The sequence below is a fragment of the Meles meles genome, chromosome 3 (assembly GCF_922984935.1).
Source record: "Meles meles chromosome 3, mMelMel3.1 paternal haplotype, whole genome shotgun sequence".
In the NCBI taxonomy this organism is placed as follows: Eukaryota; Metazoa; Chordata; class Mammalia; order Carnivora; family Mustelidae; genus Meles; species Meles meles.
In genome coordinates this window covers 76,007,883-76,029,663 of record NC_060068.1, presented here as the reverse complement: position 1 = coordinate 76,029,663, position 21,781 = coordinate 76,007,883, and the positions used below count along the sequence as shown (strand labels likewise).

Here is a 21,781-nt window from a genome sequence, read left to right as displayed (position 1 = left end):
AGAATCCAAGTTTGAGCAAGGGAGAATATTGCTGGAGCAGGTACACACATCATCTCCTGGGCTGTGGAAAGGATCATGGTCTTGACCTTATGGGATATGGAAAGCCAAAAAATTTCCTTTTTCTATGATCCTAAACATAACTTAACACTAGGCTTTGATCAAAGAGAAAGTAACTCACATTAATGCTGCCAATAGTAGTTCCTCTGATCACTTTCAAGACAGACACTAAATTTCATTTTGGACATGAGATTTTACCATTTTTCTCCTATGGAAATTTTGAAACAATTTACAGACAATGCCAAAAAAGATTTTTAACTTTAGAGAACTGATGGCTACCAGAGGGGAGGTGGACAGGGGAAGGGTAAAGTGGAAATTAAGGAGTCCACTTGTCATGAGCAAAAGGTGATATATGGAATTGTTGAACCACTATGTTACACACCTCAAACTAATATAACACTGTATGTTAACTACTGGAAAAAAAATAAAAATAATTTATGAACAAACCCCATGTACCTAACACCCACCTTCCAACAGTTATCAAGCTACAACCCTTCTCCACTGTTTCTAACTAATTACAGATACTTTGTGCCTTGAAATAAACCTCAGGGTCAAAACCTCCAGGTCAGGATAAAGAGCATTTAGGTAATCTTTCTATAGCTTAACACCCTTGCTCTTAAACAAGTTTTTCTCCTGGGTCTTAATTTGCCGGGTTGTAAACTTCCGTTAACTCCTATCTACTCAATCATCCAGTGCCTTTCTTGCTGTCATAAACACAACTGGAACATGGATCGTGAGCCTTTACTCAAATACCAAAGCAGAAGCAACTTGAGGGTGGTATCTGTCATACTGGGTCCCCAGGGAAATTGATCCCAGAATGTACATTACCATGGTTTCCCAACATGATTCCTGCTTTAAGTACAGTGAGTTTATTTAAAGCCTACTATCCTGCATTTATTCCAGATTACTTACCATTTTCTTTACTTCATAGAGAGAATAACTATGAATCCCATTTACTCTAGAGAATTCTGAACTCGTGATATTCCCAGTCTCCTAAAATAGTCAAGGCATATACTGCATCTCTGCAGTAAGGAAAATAAGACACAAAAAATACTTCTGGCTTATGAAAATTTATTATCACGTTTTTACAATCAAAATTTATGACCTTGGTCTTTCCTTCTTGCCTTTGTATAAGGCCAAAAGAGAGACATTGGCTACTTTGACAACCTTAAAGCGAACTCCAGGAATGTCACCGACAGCATGACCTTTGCGACCAAATCCAGCAACCAGAACTTCATCATTTTCCTGGAATAAAATCAACAGTTTACTTCTGCTGTCATTGGTAATCACTAAAAATATCCATTCATTGTATAAAAAACTAGGAAAAACCATCTCAGGAACAGAAACAAGAGACACTTACCTCAATAAAATTCAAACAACCATCATTGGGTACAAAGGCTGTGATTTTCTTGCCATTCTTGATCAGCTGGACCCTGACACACTTCCTGATGGCAGAATTTGGCTGCTTGGCTTCAACCCCGCTAAAACATAAACAGCACAGCACAGTGAGCCGCCTTCTTGAGAAGGAATACCTTTTAGTTAGGCGTAAACAATTTATTAGAAATTATACTGTTTCAGCCTTTTCAGTCTAATCCTAAATTGGCAAACTCGTGTTATCAACCAAACTTTTCCTCATTCTGTCACAACAGGGAAAACATCTGGCCCCTTTACCAGCTGTAAAAAAAATATGTATCAAGAAATGGAGCTAAAAAGCTTGGATTCAAATCCTGATTGCTGACTGGAGCCTTAAAAATCTCTAACCTTGGGCAAGAAACTTCTCTTTACCTTAGTTTTCCCAAGGAGAAAGATGCGATTGATTTCAAAGATTAAACAGTTGACGGTGCCAATTGCTTAGAACAGTTCCCACACATTTTCAGGCTCATAACGTCCCTTATTTCATTAAGGTCACCTTTCCCGCCCTCAATGCAAGCCCAAATTCATTACAAGCTAACATTAAGAGATTAAAAACCTTAGTTACGTAACCCCCAAACCCTCATGTTATCAACTTTTAAACACTGCTACAAAAAGACCTAGAATTTACATCACCGCTTCTTCCAATGTATGAGTTACCATAGTAAAATAAACCTCGGAGGAACAAACAGCGGCCTTCCACTTACACTTTTTCCAGCACAATTCCTTTTGCATGGGAAGCGCCTCCAAAAGGGTTGGCCTTCAGGGCTGTCCCCAAATGGGCTTTCTTGTACTGTTTATCATGCCACTTCTGATCTCGTCGGTGGCTGCGGAGCTTCCTGGCAGTACGGAGACCGCGACACTTGCCTAAAAGTCAAAATCCCTTAGTGCCTCCACAGACACCCCAGACATATTTTACATCTTCCGAGACCCTAGCCTCACCGAACTACAAGCCGATAGGCTCTTTCTTCACACCTTAGCACATGGCCCAAACCTCCAAGTTTCCCTCAAACCAAAGGAGACGCTGACACAAGCGATCCACTAGGTGCATTTTCCCAAAAGAAGGAGCCTCCTCATCAAAGCTCCGGGGCAGCACTGACACCCAACCTTCCTGATAAGACGAGCTCCACGGCCTCTGTGCCGCACGGGCCCCTTCCGCACCCGGCCATGTGCCTGCGACAGGGGCGCTTCTCTGGCTTTCCCCATCGGGCCTCCCGGGGGCGTCCTCCTCACCGCTCTGTTCCTATCCGCCCGCCCGTCTCCGAGCCCCCGAATTCGGCTTGTGGTCCCCTCAGCCCGACCCCGAACAGCTCACCCATCCCGCCGGCGCCACGGGCCTGAGCAAAAGAGAGAAGCAGAGCAGGAAGGAGCCACAAGCCCCTGCGAACAAGCTCCGCCCAGCTAAGGACCCATGCAGCTGTCTGCGCAGCGCCTGGTCCGAAACTGCCTCCCCCCCTCGCCTTCTTTGAAAACGACGAGTTTGCGCCACTTTCCAGAATCTGCGCCTTATTTACTTTGTGCGAAACTCAGTGTTACCTAACTTGCATTGTTGCTTATTTCGTTTTATGTTAATACTAGAGACAGAAGGAATGTGGACTACCAATCCCAGAACTCTCTGCATGAGATTCGATCCAGGCGCAGGCGCTCTTGGCAAACCCACAGGGGCGGGGCTTAGTGGCGCTAAATCGGAGTGTGGAGAGGTGACTTGTGCATGTGTGTGGTGGAGTAGTGCACTTCTGCTTGTAGTTTGGAAAGTTACACCTCTGAACCTTAAACCTTACTCACGAGCCGAATCGTAAAATGAAAAATAAATTACTGAGGGGATATGTTGTAGTAATTGGAGATAGACCAAGCCTAAAACCAAAGCTTACACTTATGGGTGGTTGTGCGAAGTTGGGCGATTCATTTAAAATTTTAAACTGAGGTTTCCTTGTAAAATGAAATAGATTTGAGAGATTTCTGGGATTTGGGTCATTATACAACTATTTTTTAAAAATGTTTTCTTCGTGCCAGGCGTTGTTCAAGGCTCTGGGGTTACAGTAGTTAAAGGAGAGTAAAGAGGTCTGTTTTTATGCTATAGGTGCAAGACGGCAGGAAAAAAAATATGTGTTATTTAGAGATAAACAGGGAAGTTTTAAATACTGATAAGGGTTATAGAGAATATAAAATTGGTTAGGTGGCAGTGACTTGGGGATGGGCGTGGCTAATCTGGAATAGGGTGTTTTAGAAGCCATCTCCGTGGAGATTACATTTGAGCTGAGATTCTAGAGAGAGGGAGCCAGTTAGACAAGTATATGGGGTAGAGCTTTCAGGAAGAAGGATTCTCAGTAAGTAGAATGGGCTGGCACTTCTCCAGAACTGAAGGATCAGGGAGGGAGGAGCTCTGAGTGAGGACCAGTGTGGCACTAGATGAGGTCTGAGAGGTGCACAGGGAAACGTCATGGTAGAGGCTTTGTTTACTCTTTGTGTGATTGAATGCCATTGGAAAATTTTGAGCAGGGTAGTAACAAGACAACTTATTATTTCTATAGGATCGCTCTGGCTTTTGTGAGGAGAATACGATGAATCTGTGAGGCCGGTTGAGAGGGTGTTACAGTATGCCAGTTGAGATATAATGATGGCTTAGATTGTCAGGTGGAAAAAGGTGGGTAGATAAGATAAATGATTGAGCCAGTAGGATTTGCTGAGGACTGTAGGATGGGAGATTGGAGTAATCGTTTTCAGCCTGAGCAACTGGGTGACTTGTGGTGTTATTTTTTGAGTGGGATATACCAGGAGAGGGACAGAAAGGGAAATTAAGAATTCTGTTATGAATGTGTATGTAAGTTTGGGATCCTGTTAGGCATTCAGGTAGGAAGGGGAAGTAAGTAGTTGGGTATAAACATATGGAGCTCAGGGTGGTCATCAGTGAACAGACAGTACTGATAGCCATAGCCCTAAGTAAGATCACTTAGGGGCTGACTATATGTAGAAGAGAGAAAGGTTGGAGACCTGAGCCTGGGCAAAACTTAGTGATACAGAAGAGAGAGGCAGGTGAAGCTAAACAGTCTACAAGGTAGACAATGCTGTACTCTAATCAACACCAAGGGGAGAAATAGAAGTAAGCAAGTGTGAAGAGGGCGTAAGATGAGGACTGAGAATTGTCTTGCATTGGCAATGTGGAGGATATTGGTGATTTTGTCAAGTGGGGCTGTGCAGTGGCAAAGATGAAGGCCTTATTGGATTGGAGCCAAGAGAATATGGTAAAGAAGGAAGTGTAGACAGCAAGTGTAGACATGCTTTTGGAAGGAATTTATCTATAATCTACAGAGAAAAGAGGTTCTATCAGGAGGAGGCTTAGTTTGTGGAGTCGGGATGAGGAGTCAGGATGTGGAGTCAGGATGAGTTTGTTTAAGATGGCCAGTTTTATGACATTTTTAATAGGGGATTATTCTGGTAGAGAAGAAAAAAATGGGTAGTTCATTAGAGAAATGGGATAATTGCATAAATAGGTGCTTAAGGAGACTAGAGGGGTGTCCAAGTGGAGGAATTGATCTTAGAAATAATAAGTTTATTGTAGTACTAGAGAAGGCAGAGTATGGGGTACAACTGTAAGTAAATTGGAAGGTTTGTTGATGGGGAGACGTGGAACTTCTCTTTTGATTGTTTTTTGAGTTCAGCAACGTCATCAGCACTGAGAGAGTAGGGCAAAGACGTTGGAAGAGAGAGGATATGGTGTGAAATGATTTAGAATAACACTATTTAAATAGTATTATTTAATACTTACTATATGCCACATACTGCCTTGCATTTATTAACTCATTTAATTCTTATAACACTAAAAGGCAGATACTTTCATTATCCCTGTTTTACTGAGGGATAGTGCCTTAGACCATTCAGGCTACTCTAACAAAATACGTAGACTGGGTGGCATATAAATAAGAGAAATTTATTTCTTGCGGTTCTGGAGATTGGGAAGTCCAAGATCAAGGTTCTGGCAGATTTGGTATCTGGTAAGTGCTTGCTTCTTGTTTCTTTGACATCTGTCTTTGCTGTAACCTCAAGTAGAAGGGCAAGGCAGCTCTTTGGGGGTTCTTTTTTATTTGTTCGTTTGTTTGTTTTTCCAGTTTTGTTGAGATACAACTGACATATTGGGGTCTTTTTAGAAGGGCCCTAATTCCATTCATGAGAACTGCACCCTTCTGACCTAATCATCTCCCAAAGGCTCCAACTACTAGTAACATCACTGGGCAATAGGTTTCAATTTATGACCTTTGCCTTCTAATCTAAAAGTGTGGGAGGATAGTCTGACAAGACAATATAGAAATGTTGAACAGTTCTGAGGGCCCATTTGACACTGTAGTTAGAAAGTTACATCAGTCAGCATGATTTTGTGCATTCTTCAAATCCATTCAGTATAATGACTTAGTAGGTGGAGAGTTGATTTTAACAGAGCTGGCAGTAGAATCTAGTCAAGTCAATGTGATGGAGGAAGGGCAAGGGAGATGAGAGTGATTGCAAGGGAAGGGTTGCAGTGAAACATGAGACTGAAGCTGGAGGAGTAAAGAGCCAGGAACAGGCAGAACACTTCTGAAGACCTGGCCCTACCAGATAGGAGAAATTTCTATGAAGCTAAATAAGATACTTTTAGTACAGAAGTAGGTAAATTGACCAATGAATAGAACAGAGAGGCCCACAAGAGATTCATGAATGTAGAATATTCTTAAATAACAGAGTTAGAGGGGCGCCTGGGTGGCTCAGCGGGTTAAGCCACTGCCTTCGGCTCAGGTCATGATCTCAGGGTCCTGGGATCGAGTCCCACATCGGGCTCTCTGCTCAGCAGGGAGCCTGCTTCCCTCTCTCTCTCTCTCTCTCTCTCTGCCTGCCTCTCCATCTACTTGTGATCTCTCTCTGTCAGATAAATAAATAAAATCTTTAAAAAAAATAACAGAGTTAGATTGTCAGAACAGTGTATAAAGGAAAGACTGATGGAGCTGTGCAAAATCTGGTTACTCAGAGGAAACTGGGTCACCATGTCAGGCTAGAAACAAAAATCAGCTCTAGAGAGATGGGGGACCTACATGTCAACAACAAAAATTTCAATTTCTTGATAGAAACAAAGATGAATATCTTCATGAACTTGGGGAAGCAAGATATTTCTGAACAGGATAGGGAGAAATGAATTATTGAATTACCTATAGTAAGGGGTAAGGAAGGACTCAGCTCTATTGCTTAGGGACAGAATTTAGAATAACTGTGTTACTATAGTGTTTTGGGGGAGGTATTTTTAAAAGATTTTAAAATTTATTTTAGAGAGAGAGAGGCAGAGGGATAGGGAGAGAGAATCTTAAGCAGGCTCCAGACTTGGTGCAAAGCCTGACACAGGACTTGATCTCACAACCATGACATCATGACTTGAGCCCAAATCAAGACTTGGATCCTTAACCAGCTGAGCCACCCAGGTGCCCCTCTTCTGAGTTTTAATAATTGCTTCATAAAGTTGTTCAGACTTTCTGTTACGTGTGAATATATGAATGCTTATATATGCTATTGGGAGGTTTTTAACTATGAATTCAGTTTCATTAGGAAATGTAGTACTATTCAGGTTGTTTATTCTGAGTGAGTTTTGGTAATGTGTACCTTTCAAGGAAAGTGTCCATTTTGTCTAAGTTGTCAAATGTATGGCCATAAAGTTATTTGTAATATTCCTTTATAATCCTTTTAATATCTGTAGATTCATAGTGATGTCTCATCTTCCCTTCCTGATACTGGTAAGTTGTGTCTTCCCTCTCTTTTTCTTGGTCAGCTAGAAATTTATTAATCTTGTTGATCTGTTCGAAGAACCAGCTTTTGCTTTAACTGATTTTCTCAATTTCTCAGTTTTCAATTTTATTGATTTCTGGTCTTTTGTGTATTATTTACTTTCTTCTGCTTGCTTTGGATTTAAATTTGCTCTTTTTGTTCCAGGTTTTCAAAGTGAAAGCTTAGGTCATTGATATGAGACTTTTGTTCTTTTCTGGATATTTAATGGTATAACTGTCTAAGCAATGCTTGAACTGCATGCCAGGAGTTTTGGTATGTTATAGTCTAGTGGTTTTTTTTTTTTTTTTTTTTTGTAGATTTTATTTATTCATTTGAAAGAGAGAGAGGAGTTGGAGCAAGAGGAGGGGCAGAATGAGAGGGACAGGCAGACTCCCTGCTGAGCAGGGAGCCCAGCACATGTCTGATCCTAGACCCTGAACTCATAACCTCAGCCAAAGTCAAATTCTTTTTTTTTTTTTTTTAAAGATTTTTATTTATTTATTTAATTGACAGAGAGAGATCACAAGTAGGCAGAGAGGCAGGCAGAGAGAGAGGAGGAAGCAGGCTCCCTGCGGAGCAGAGAGCCCGATGCGGGGCTCGATCCCAGGACCCTGAGATCATGACCTGAGCCGAAGGCAGCGGCTTAATCCACTGAGCCACCCAGGCGCCCCCCAAAGTCAAATTCTTAACCAACTGAGCTACCCAGGTTCCCCTGTTATATTCTTTTTTTTTTTTAATTTATTTATTTTTATTTGTTTATTTACAGCATAACAGTGTTCATTGTTTTGGCATCCCACCCAGTGCTCCATGCAGTACGTGCCCTCCCTATTACCCACCACCTGGTCCCTCAACCTCCCAACCCCCCCACCCCCCCGCCGCCCCTTCATAACCCTCTAGTTGTTTTTCAGAGTCCATAGTCTCTCATGGTTCATCTCCCCTTCCAGTTTCCCTCAACTCCCTCTCCTCTCCATCTCCCCATGTCCTCCATGTTATTTGTTATGCTCCACAAATAAGTGAGACCATATGATACTTGACTCTCTCTGCTTGACTTATTTCGCTCAGCATAATTTCTTCCAGTCCCGTCCATGTTGCTACAAAAGTTGGGTATTCGTCCTTTCTGATGGAGGCATAATACTCCATTGTGTATATGGACCACATCTTCCTTATCCATTCATCCGTTGAAGGGCATCTTGGTTCTTTCCACAGTTTGGCGACCGTAGCCATTGCTGCAATAAACATTGGGGTACAAATGGCCCTTCTTTTCACTACATCTGTATCTTTGGGGTAAATACCCAGCAGTGCAATTGCAGGGTCATAGGGAAGCTCTATTTTTAATTTCTTCAGGAATCTCCACACTGTTCTCCAAAGTGGCTGCACTAACTTGCATTCCCACCAACAGTGTAAGAGGGTTCCTCTTTCTCCACATCCTCTCCAACACACGTTGTTTCCTGTCTTGCTAATTTTGGCCATTCTAACTGGTGTCAGGTGGTATCTCAATGTGGTTTTAATTTGAATCTCCCTGATGGCTAGTGATGATGAACATTTTTTCATGTGTCTGATAGCCATTTGTATGTCTTCGTTGGAGAAGTGTCTGTTCATATCTTCTGCCCATTTTTTGATATGATTATCTGTTTTGTGTGTGTTGAGTTTGAGAAGTTCTTTATAGATCCTGGATATCAACCTTTTGTCTGTACTGTCATTTGCAAATATCTTCTCCCATTCCGTGGGTTGCCTCTTTGTTTTGTTGACTGTTTCCTTTGCTGTGCAGAAGCTTTTGATCTTGAGGAAGTCCCAAAAGTTCATTTTTGCTTTTGTTTCCTTGGCCTTTGGAGACATATCTTGAAAGAAGTTGCTGTGGCTGATATCGAAGAGGTTACTGCCTATGTTCTCCTCTAGGATTCTGATAGATTCCTGTCTCACGTTGAGGTCTTTTATCCATTTCGAGTTTATCTTTGTGTATGGTGTAAGAGAATGGTCGAGTTTCATTCTTCTACATATCGCTGTCCAGTTTTCCCAGCACCATTTATTGAAGAGACTGTCTTTTTTCCATTGAATATTTTTTCCTGCTTTGTCGAAGATTATTTGACCATAGAGTTGAGGGTCCATATCTGGGCTCTCCACTCTGTTCCACTGGTCTATGTGTCTGTTTTTATGCCAGTACCACACTGTCTTGGTGATCACAGCTTTGTAGTAAAGCTTGAAATCGGGTAACATGATGCCGCCAGTTTTGTTTTTGTTTTTCAACATTTCCTTAGCAGTTCGGGGTCTCTTCTGGCTCCATACAAATTTTAGGATTATTTGCTCCAGCTCTTTGAAAAATACCAGTGGAATTTTGATCGGAATGGCATTAAAAGTATAGCTTGCTCTAGGCAGTATAGACATTTTAACAATGTTTATTCTTCCAATCCAAGAGCATGGAACAGTCTTCCATCTTTTTGTGTCTTCTTCAATTTCTTTCATGAGTGTTCTGTAGTTCCTCGAGTATAGGTCCTTTACTTCTTTCGTTAGGTTTATGCCCAGGTATCTTATGGTTCTTGGTGCTATACCCCTGTTATATTCTAACTTTCATTTCATTCAAAACATTTAGTAACTACTCCTTAGAGCAATGGATTATTTAAAATTGTGTTTCTTAATTTCCAAATATTTGGGGACTTTCCAAATATCTGTGTTGTTCATTTCTAGTTTAATTCCATTATGATCTAAGAACAGACATTTTCTTTTACTTTAAAAAAATTTTTTTGAGGTTTGCTCTATACCCGACTATAGTCATACATGATGTATGTTCCATGTACACTCGAAAAAAAAAAATATCTTCTGCTGATACCGGAAAGAATGTTTTATAAGTGTTAATTAGCCCATAGTGGTTGATAGTGCAGTTCAGGTCTTCTGTGTCCTGTATTCAAGATAATAATAGTGATGAGAGGTGGAAAGGGGAGCGAGGATCATAGTTGGATGTTGGGTTATGGTTTATTTTACATAGTGAGTTTATTATTATATTATTATAAAAACAAAAAGCAAGGCAAAAACCAATGGTTAGAGTGTGTTATGAATGAAGGATTTTGATTACTCTGGCTAAGAAAAGGAAAAAAAAATCTCATTTTTGTTTTTGGAGCTTTGAGTTTTTCATTTCCTGATAAAGCATTTATTACTTAATTTGAAGCCTGAAAAGAGAAGGAATTTTGTGTCTAAATTTCTTAAAAGGGCCCTAAACAAGATTTGGGTTTAGGAATTAGAGGGAAAAAAGAAGGCTGCCATGGCTGAAGCATAGCAAGTCAACAAGATAATAGAGGAAGGTAAAGCTAGAGACTTGGACAGGACCAGCTTAAGTCCAACTTGTAGGCCAGGATGAGGAGTTTGCATTTTATTCTATGATGAGAAGCTAGCCGTTGGAGAGCTTCAAGTAAGAGAGTGACAAGATCTGATCTACATTTTTTTTTAAGATTTATTTATTTATTTTAGAGAGGGAGCACATGCCCAGAGCCTGCAGCAGGGAGCAGGGGGAAGGGCAAAGGAGCAGGGAGAAAGTGGGAGAGAAACATATTCCCCGCTGAGCTGGGAGCCCATTACAGGGCATGATCTCACAACCTTGAGTTCATGACCTGAACCAAAATCAAGAGTTACATGCTTAAGCCAGGTGACTGAGCCACCCGGGAGCCCTGATCTGATCTACATTTTAAAAATACCACTGTGTCTGCTCTGGAAGGGCACTATGAAGGGGCAAGAGAAGACTTGGTTTATCCAAGGAGGGGACTGACACAATAGCACTGGTCTTTGGAGATGAAGAGATGTCATAAAATTCCCAATATAATTTGGATATAGATCATGATGGAAATAGCAACATCACTGACATCACCAGTACCACCATCTGTAATAGGTTTTGAAAGCTATTTGGGTGCCAGGCATAGGACTTCACATGCCCAATATTTTTTTAGTCTTCAAAACAACACCTGTGTGGTAGGTGCTATTTTTAGCGCTGTTTTACAGAGAGGAAATTGAAACTTAAAGAAGGTAACTTACTTAACCAGAACTTGTTTGTTCATTTCCAGATTAGTTATAAAAGCAAAATCTTGATTTTTTAAGGAATTTAGAAAACATTCTAATGAATGTTAAGTAAATAAGGCACAAAATTAATGAAAATAATTTTCTAGCCAGCAAAGTATCAGGAAAGGTAAAGGATACATTCTTAATATTACCTTATTCTTATTATAAATTATAACATGATATCTGTAGGTTGTTAGAGGTGCATGAAAACTGATAGACACTTTGTTATGAAAGAACTATGTTTGGTAGTTCCTGAAATGTTGGGGAAGTAGGGATAAGATGTAGAACAAGCGTTTCCCTTTACTACTATTTCCTTCTGAGTAGAAGGAGTTAAATTAGTATAACTCCTTATTTCTCTGCCAGGGTACCTATTCTGTGCCAGCTAAGGGTGACATCTGTGGTAAATTAGGAAAAATACTCTAGGTATGTTCAGCGTTTTTTCCCTTTTTGAGACCCAGCCTCTCCATGTAGAGTATACCTTTCCCGTTTCTTCTGTGGTAAGCCTTTCTTCCTTCTTGAGAGCCCATGCTGCCGTGATGACAGTCATGTCCATCTTCTGCGAGAGGGGGTTTGGTTACAATACATTTTGTTCCTGCACTAAGCTTTGTCTGCCTTCTTGGCCTTTCACGGTAAAGAGGGGTGTGTTTTGGTTGCCACTTGTCTTACTCCTTGTTCTATTTCTCAGTTGATTTAGCACTCAGATGGGGCAGAGAGATATTATTGTTTGACTTATCTCAGAGTCCCCCACCCCCCTAAGAAAAAAGAAAGGTCTTCATAAATTAGATCAGTCGATGAGATTTAGGTCACAGATGATGCTGATTCTTTGTACTGTATGAGAACAGAAGTTAGCTTTTTGGCGAGAGCAGCCAAGGGTTTTAACAATGTTGACGATTTATATTGGAGCATTTAGAATAGTTAGAAATTACTCCAACTGTTTTAACTATAAAAATTGAGGTATTAGTTGCTATGGAAATGTGACAAGTTAAAATAACAGCTTTAAGTGAGAAAGAAGCAGCAGTAAGAATAAGACCGATGATTACATGCTCTGTAAAACTACTAGTGATGAATGTTGAATGCTTCATTTTACCTGATTAAATTATTAAACACAATTTTTCCCTTATCCAAAATGAATGAGATTTCTTATCCTCTCATTCTAGCTACTTTTGGTAGAGTGAATATTTCTTCTCATATCTATTCCAAGGTGGAACTAAAGAAATACGTGTGTATTACCATATAAACTTAACAATATTCAGGCCTGGTCTTTAAAATCTTGTTATTATAATTAAACCTCTGTGTAGGATCTAGGGGGAATTGACAACACTGTTCTTTGATGCTCTTTGTGAAGTTCCTGGAAGGGAGTTATCATTTTAATGTGCATATTGAAAGTTACTCTCCAGGTATTCTCTAACTTGGCTGAGAACCAAACAAAAGAAAATGGGCTTTTATTTCTTCAGGGACTTTTGAATTGTAATAAATGATAAAAAATGATAATTTTTCTCACTAGGAAAAGAAAGATAATTTCTTTCACTCAGTGGAATATTAGGTTTAAAATCTCATTCCCTGGAGAGGTTTAAAGAACCAGGTATATGGGCCAGATCAGTGTTCTCTGTGAGTTCACTAAGAATGAGCTGATCTTCAGTGATGACGAGTGGCCAAGGGTCAGTCTTTCAGCTTTTGCATTCCATGATAAAGTGAAATTTCACTAGGACTATTTCTAGATTATTTAAATGTGAGAATATGTAAGTTATTGTAATATAAATATTAAAAATCCTATAAAGGTAAATGCATTTTTATATCACAAAAACATTATTGCCTAAAGGACTTTAAATAGGGTAAAATAGGATTTCCCTGCCTTAAATTAAAAGAAAAAAGAAGAAGAAAAAAGGAGTGAGGAACTAGAGGAAGAGAGGAAGAAAAGACATGAGGGGTTCTGGGTTTATATAGGTACAAAAAGGACAGGAGTAATTTTTCCACTGACTTCACTATTGGTACTAGCAGTCATTACTGATTATTAAGATAACCCAAATAAATGAATCTGTAACCATTTCATAGATACGGTCATTTTTCCTTTTTTCTTAATTTTATTTACTTATTTATTTGACAGAGAGCGAGAGTGAGCACAAGTAGGTAGAGCAGCAGGCAGAGGGAGAGGGAGAAGCAGGCTCTCCACTGAGAGGGGAGTCCGATGTGGGACTCGATCCCAGGACCCTGGGATCATGACCTGAGCCGCAGGCAGCTACTTAACTGACTGAGCCACCCAGGCACCCTCATTTTTCATTTTTAAAGGAATGTTTATTCAATTTATTTAAACTCAATAAAAGTAAAACAGAAAAACCCAGTTTACCCATTTTTCCCATCCTCCACTATCCTGTGCCCCTGGTAACCACCAGTCTGTTCTCTGTATCTATGAGCTTGGTTGTTTTGTTTTGTTTTTTACATTCCACATATAAGAGAGATTATATGGTATTTGTCTTTCTCTTATATATTTCACTTCGCTTAATGCCCTTGAGGTCCATCCCTGTTGATGCAAATTGAAAGATTTCATTCTTTTTTATGGCCAAATAATATTCCATTATGTATACTATTCCATATAAATATAATTTCTTTATCCACTTATTCATCATAGTTAATCACATTCCAACAACAAATATATAGAAACATACATAGATGTAAATTAGATGCCTGCCCCTTAGGTCAAGGTTTTAATATAAGCAGGTGAGCTTCCCTCACTGTAAGTCTGGATGTGATCAGCTGCCTCAGAGCTGGGCCCTGGGATGAGTGATCTGAAGGAAAGAGCCCTTCTAGGGGCATTTCTTAGATCACTACTGTCTTGTGGGTTTTAAACATGACCCTGCTGGTTTTCAAAATTGGATGTTTTGGGAGCTTATCTCTTAAGTACATGTCTTAAAGGTTAAGGTGTCCAATGTGGAATTCAAACTCTCCAGTGCTCAGGAAGAAGCTCTGAGTTTGAGTTCCCCGCAGTTGTGGGTTGCCACACCTGGGGTGGTGTCCTGGCCTCTACTACACACTTTGATTTGGTTTTCTTCTAATTTGCCTGATGTGTAATCACCATTTAGCCAGCCTTTAAGTTTTTTTTTAAATAGGAACTTGTTCCACGTGTAGTGGTAGACTCAGCATGTCTGTGGAAGCAAATGAATTGAGGATCTTAGACCATAACCATTTAAAAACCAGAACCCTGCTCTGAGTATCATTTTTCATAGTATGGAATGTGCATCTGCCAACCAGTGTTTAAAATTTACTTGGACAAGTTTTTTTTTTAAGTTAAAATTTCTAATGATATTAAAATTTACTCAGACAGGTTTTAAGTTAAAATTTCCAGACTTAACTTTAACTATTTAGCAGACAACTTCTTGGATTTGTAGCTGGTAGTTACGTACAGTGCTGTCTTTGAAATGAAGTGTGCTGATTAATTTTTGTCCGGATAATCAATTTTACACTTACTATAAATGATGGCCTGATCTGTAGGGCAGCATCAAATAGCACATATCCTGAATGTGAGTTTTACTTCAGTGAATTAAAACTCAGTCTCTCTTGAGGTGGGGAATGTGGGACCTGCATGTTCCCAGTGAGCATTTTTGAGATTGCTGGAGGCCTTTCCTTCCTTAGGACCCAGATCTGTTAGGTTCTCCCTAATACTTAAACCCTCCTTTCTAATCCATGCCTCTAATTAATCACACTAAATTTGGTACTTAGCAAACCCTTCTAATAAAGTTTCTTTTGCACTATAACTAACAGAAACCCATTTCAGGCTGTGTTAAGAACAAAAGCCAAGTTACTGGAAGGACACTGGGATAAGTTACAGACTTCAGTAGCAAGAGATACATACTGACCTCGTGAGAGAGTAGAATCAGGAATTGGAAAGCCGGTTCATACTCTTCCAAAGAGTTAGTCATGTCTCATCTCTTGTCTCTTTATTATATAACTGCCTCCCTCTACCCCTCAGCCATTGCTCGGAGTAGAGGGGTGACCAGAATCAGTGGAGGTCACAGAATTGCTATGTGAAACATCCCTAAGATGTTTACCCTGGCAGTTTATGCTCACATTTCCGTACACCACAGGGCTAAGAGCCTCATGGGGGAAGGACTGGGTCTTTTTCATCTTGTATTCCTGGCATGTAGCATATGGCAATGAATATTTGTCTAATGGATCAGTTTATGAAAGAGTAGGACTTTTATCTCAGTTTAGCTTGAGTACCAGAACATAAATATATGCCACTAATTTGGTATATTATTTGTGTTCCAAAAAGCCATCAAAAGTAAGAAAAATTAACATTTAAATCAAAAGCACTTATAAGTATTTCATTTACTAACCCGATTCTAATCAACTCAGAAGTTGATTTGATGAAAATTAGTAGAACTCATGGAAGCAATTAGGCTCTGAACTTAATAAAGCATCTGTATTAGTCTGGATTCTCCAGAGAAAACAATATATATATATATATATATATATATATATATATATATATACACACATACACACATATATATATATTTCCATGTATGGATATATGAAAGTAATGCTAATTAATCCTATATATGATTTATTACAGAAATTGACTTATGCAGTTATGGAGGCTGAGAAATTCTAGTATCTGTTGTCACCAAGCTGGAGACCCAGGAGAGCCAATGATATAGTTCCAGTCTTAGTGAATCTGAAGGCCGGAGAAGACTTCCCTGCTCCAAGACAGGTAGAGAAAGAGAAGTCTCCCTCACTGTACTTTTTTATTCTTTGCAGACCTTTGGTGGATTGGATGAGGCCCACTCATATTGGGGAAGGTGATCTGTTTTATTCTGTCTACTGATACAAATATTAATCTCATTTAGGAACACAATCAGAGACACAACCAGAATACTGTTTAACCAAATACTTGGGCACCTTGTGTCCCAGTCAAGTTGACATGCATTAACAGAATCACACCCCTCTACAATGGGCAAGAAGAACATAGTCTGGTATTTTGCTAATGAACTGATGTAATTTGGATTTTGTATATTTGTGTTTTCGAGATATGGAATTTGATGAAATACTTGTATTAGTTGATTTTCTAGTCCTAAATATTTAGCTCTGGGAGTCACAACCATGTGAGATGAAGTGAGAATTAATTATGTGACATTTTTCATAGGCTTATTCATTACTCTATACACTTTATTGAGCATCATCTAGGACCAGCAGAACCTAAGGCTCTAGGTGTACCACTAGTTAGATGCAGTCCATGCTGCTTTGGAGCAGACTTTCCAGTGAAGAAACACACTGCAAATAGGTAACAAGAAAATAAATGTCCCATACAAAGGTGATCTATGTTATGATGAGGGTGAACAGAATGCAAGGAGGGTTAGGAGAGTATGAGGTGATCTCTGCAGATGGAACAATATGTATGGTTACTGAGGTGCAAAAAAGTTAACATTTGGAGGGTGTTGAGCAAAATCCAAGCCAGTGTGCTGGAACATGGTATGGGGAAGGGTTGACATAAAGTGAGGTAATAGAAACCAGCAAGGGCCAGATCATACAGGACTTTGAAGGAGGTGGATGGATTTGGATTTTGACTCCACGCGCAAAGACCATTGTGATTGATATGAACATATGACTATAGTAACTTTGGGTCTGAGAGCATTTAGATGATTAGAGACTGTAGTCTGGCAAATGCTAGTTATTCCTTCAGGCAAATATTATAATTTTTAAGTTAGAGCCGTTTTTTTCCTTGCGATAATACAATTCTATATGGTCACATATGATATTGGGAAGATAGATCTCTGATAGTCAAATTTTCAGGTAACAGTAATATATCGTAAATCAGAATATGAAGCAAACACAAGGTATTTTCAGTTGAAAAGAAGGCAGCATGGATGAACAATCTCCTGTTCTTTCAAGAAAAGTGTTGGGATATTTTCCATACCCCTCTGAATTTTCTGCCTATCTTATGCGTGAGTCACTAACCTTTTTGTTTTGGAATATCTTTAGGATATATGTATAATGAATGGCCTTGAAAGGTAGAAATAGTGTCTTTCTCTTACATAGGGCAGGTTTACTTATAGCCTTGGAAACTCAAGGTTTCTCCTAAAATGAAATCCACCGTGTGTACAAGCATCCATGTTGGTCCAGTGGGATTGCTCTCTGAGCAAGGGAAATTGACACAATATACTGTTGCTCAAGCTGCTTGCTTCTGTGGCGAGGAATAAAATTCTTTGTCTCTGATCCTGAAGTCTTGTGTCTTTTGCCAGCATCCATGAAACTGGCAGCTACCTTGTTAGCTTATCAGTTAGGTAAAATGTCAGACCCGTCACAGTTCTGGACAGGGACTCTTCTGCGATCTAAGCAGGGAGGTGTAGTGCCAGGCAGGTGATATCCTAGCGCTTTGCAGCCTGCAAGTTATCGCATTAACATTTTTGTCACTGCTTTTCTCCTCTAAAGTCACAAGATGAGCTATTCTCTGACAACCACATCTTAAGTGTGACTTCTATTTTAAAATACATGTGTGAAACCTACTAGCTACTAATTATTTTACCTTAAATATTCTTAACCAAGTGGGAGAAAATGTCAACAACAGAAAGATTGCTATGTTGAAATTTTAGGATTATCGAGTTATAAAATATATTAAAATGAAAATGATTTAAAATTAAAAATGTTCTATCCATTTGTATGCCTGAAAATATAACTGAAGCATATGTCCACGGAAGGATTGTTACATGGTAAGCACTGAGGAGCTTCCACTATGGCTTCTGAGTTTTAACAGTATCGTAATTATCACAGTGCAATATCTTCATGGGCTTGGCTTCCTACCTTACCCGACCAGAAATTTGAGGAGCAACGGGTCAGGCAGTGCTGCTGCTGCTGCCATGGGACACCATGAGGTATTGCTCTGGCAGCTGGACCATTTGTTTTCTATATGCACCGTCTAGTACAATGATCCCTAGCCACAGGTGGTTACTGACCACTTGAAATTTTGGTTAGATCGACTTGAGATGTGTGTAAGTGTAAATTATATACCAGATTTGAGACTTAGAGCCAAAAAAGAAGGTAGAATATCTTGTTAATAATTATGTTTGAAATAATATTTATTTCAAATAAATAAATTTAAGTATGTTAGGTTAAAGAAAAAATATTAAAACTAATTTCACCTGTTGATTTGAACTTCTCTCAGTGTGGTGGCTACTAGAAAATTTTAAATTACATACGTGGCTCTCATTATCTTTCTGTTGAACAGTGCGATTCTAAATCCTTACTACTCACAGAACAGTCGGCAGGCCAGCAGCTGCAGCTGTCATGTGAAAGCTTGTGAGAAACAAAGAAGCTCTCGCCCTACTCCAGACCTACTGGATCAGAATTTGCATTTTAACAAAATCTCCTGTTATTTGTATGCATGTTCAAATTTGAGTAGCACAAAGCTCTAAGACTGGGATTGCCAGATTTAGCAAATAAAAATATAAGATGTCCAGTTAAATTTAATTTTGGATAAACCACAAACGATTTTTTTAGTATAATGTGTCTAAATATTGCGTGAAACATACTTATTATTAAAATTTTTGCTTTTTTGAAATTCAGATGTTACTGGGTGTCTTGTATTTTATTTGGCAAACCTGCCCAAGACTAAACTCCTCCTTTCCAAACCTGTCTTGCTACCTGAAATTTCACATAATCACGAAAAAGGCAGAAAGGCAAAAGACATGAGAAGTGGAAGTTGGGTAAAATGAAAGAACAGAGAAGAAAAGGAAATGTGATGGGAAGTAGGAATAAGATAGGCATGGAAAGGCCGCCTTGATAGTGGTGACTTTTTCTATTTTATAATATTTCTTAGCATCTTCCTTCCTTATTTCTCCATTTCTATCTCCACCCCGCCCCCCCCCCCCCCAATTCCTAGTCATTGTGCTTTCATCTTCTCTTCTCATTTTCTGTAGGGTTCCTTAGAGCTATGTTAGAAGATGGTGTGTGTGTGCAAAGTAGATAGTAAGGGAGGGGATTATGTCCTTAGGGTCAAGTCCCCAGACTTCCTATAATCAATCATCTCTGAAATGTCACTTACAGATAGCCCCTTTCAGCTACCAGTACTTTGCCATTAAAGAGATCAAGGTTCTTAAATGCCCAAAATGCTAACGCTTTCATTTTGGAGAATTTTCTTTATTGTGGCATTTTAATTGTATTTTTTTAAAAAGATTCTATTTATTTATTTGTCAGAGAAAGAGCACGCACAGGCAGACGGAGTGGCAGGCCGAGGCAGAGGGAGAAGCAGGCTCCCTGCTGAGCAAGGAGCCTGATGTGGGACTCGATCCCAGGACCCTGGGGTCATGACCTGAGCTGAAGGCAGCCGCTTAACCAACTGAACCACCAGACGTCCCTTTAATTGTATTTTTTATTTTATTTTATTTTTAAAGATTTTGTTTATTTATTTGACAGAGAGAGAGATCACAAATAGGTAGAGAGGCAGGCAGAGAAGGGGAGAAGCAGGCTTCCTGCTAAGCAGAAAGCCCGATGTGGGCCTCGATCCCAGGACCCTGAGATCATGACCTGAGCTGAAGGCAGAGGCCTAACCCACTGAGCCACCCAGGCGCCCCTAACTGTATTTTTTAAATGTCAAATAACTTTAGGATTTTGTTGTTTGGTTTGTGTTTTTGCGTACATTTTAGGTGGCAGGGGAGTGGGAGTGGAGGCTGGCAAGGAGGGAATAATAATAGTCTTTATTTAGCTAGGCATTGAAGTAAGAAAAGGCTTTCCTCTATTATATTTATTTATTTAAAGTTTTATTGTGTTAAGAACAGTTAACATGAGATCCACCCTCTTTCTAAGTGTATAATACTGCATTGTTAACCACAGGTATACTCTTGTACAGCTGATCTCTAGAATTTAATAGTCTTGCCTAACTGAAACTTTATGCCCATTAATTGGTAACTTCCTATTTTCTCCTCCCTCCCCTGCCGCCCAACCCCTGGTAACCACCATTTCTCTCTTTGATTCTATGCTATGCCTATTCTAGATGCCTCATATAAATGGAATCATGTGGTACTTGTGACTGGCTTATTTCAATAATAATAATGTCCTCAGGGTTCATCCATGTTGTCACATGTTGCAGAATTTCCTTTTTTTTTTTTTTTTTTGTAAAGGCTGAATAATATTCCTTCGTGTGTATATACCATATATTCTTTATCCATTCATCCATCCACAGACACTTGGGTTGTTTTTACATCTTGGCTGTTGTGAATATCAGTGCTGTAGTGCGCTAATACTTCTTTGAAATCCTGATTCCAAGTATTTTGGGTAAATACCCATATATGCAATTGCTAGATCATATGGTAGTTCTATTTTTAATATTTTTTAAAGGTTTTTTTTTAATATTTTATTTATTTGACAGAGAGAAATCACAACTAGGCAGAGAGGCAGGCAGAGAGAGAGGAGGAAGCAGGCTTCCCGCGGAGCAGAGAGCCCGATGTGGGGCTCGATCCCAGGACCCTGGGATCATGACCTGAGCTGAAGGCAGAGGCTTTAACCCACTGAGCCACCCAGGCGCCCCTATTTTTAATATTTTGAGGCATCTCCATATTGTTCTCCACAACAACTGTATTATTTTGTATTCCTACCAACAGTGTAAAAGGATTCCAGTTTCTTTACATCTTTGCCAACACTTGTCTGTTCTTGTTCTTCTCCTCTTCTTTTTCATCTTCCTCTTCTTTTTTTTTTTTTTTATAATAGCCATCATGACAGGTGTTAGATGATACCTCTTTATGGTTTTAATTCACACTGCTGTGGTGATGAGTGACATTGAGCCCCCCCCCTTTTTAAGATTTTACTTCTTTGACAGAGAGACACAGTGAGAGAGGGAGCACAAGCAGGGGGAGTGGAAGGAGGAAAAGCAGGCTTCCAGCGGAGCAGGAGGCCCAATGCGGGGCTCAATCCCAGGACCCTGGGATCATGACCTGAGCCAGAGGCACATGCTTAATGACTGAGCCACCCAGGTGCGCCGGAGCACCCTTTTATATATATATGTTGGTCATGTATATGTCATCTTTGGAGAAATGTCTTTTCAAATCTTTAGCTCATTTTTAACTTAAGTAATTTGTGTTCTGTCTGCTTCTGAGTTGTAAGAGTACCTTACATATTTTGGAAATTAATGATTTGTTAGATGTATGTTTTGCAAATACTTTCTCTTATTCTGTGGATTGCCTTTTACTATTGATTGTTTCCTTTGCTCTACAGAAGCTTTTTAGTCTGATGTAGTTCCACTATTTTTGCTTTTATTGTCTGTGCTTTGGTGTCATGTTCATGAAACCATTGCCAAGAACAGTGTCATGAAACTTTCCCTATGCTTTCTTCTTCTTTTTTTCTTTTTAAAGAGTTTATTTATTTGACAAAGAGAGAGAGAGAGAGTGAGTGAGTGTGAGTGCACAAGTAGGAGGAACTGCAGAAGGAGAGTGAGAAGCAGGTTCCCCACTGAGCAAGGAGCCCAACTGTAGAGGTCCATCCCAGGGCCCTATGAACATGACATGAG

At 39.6% G+C, this 21,781-nt stretch overlaps 1 protein-coding gene across 1 annotated transcript; it reads right to left on the bottom strand.

Moving 5' to 3' along the window:
• Window positions 1-1,108: 1,108 nt before the first annotated feature.
• Window positions 1,109-2,856, bottom strand: RPS23 (ribosomal protein S23). The gene is made up of 4 exons (XM_045998847.1): window positions 2,783-2,856; window positions 2,175-2,334; window positions 1,418-1,538; window positions 1,109-1,302 (listed from the first exon to the last, which is right to left on the bottom strand). The coding sequence occupies exons 1-4, from the start codon at window positions 2,784-2,786 to the stop codon at window positions 1,156-1,158; spliced, it is 432 nt and encodes a 143-aa protein (XP_045854803.1). The 5' UTR covers window positions 2,787-2,856; the 3' UTR covers window positions 1,109-1,155.
• Window positions 2,857-21,781: the final 18,925 nt, after the last annotated feature.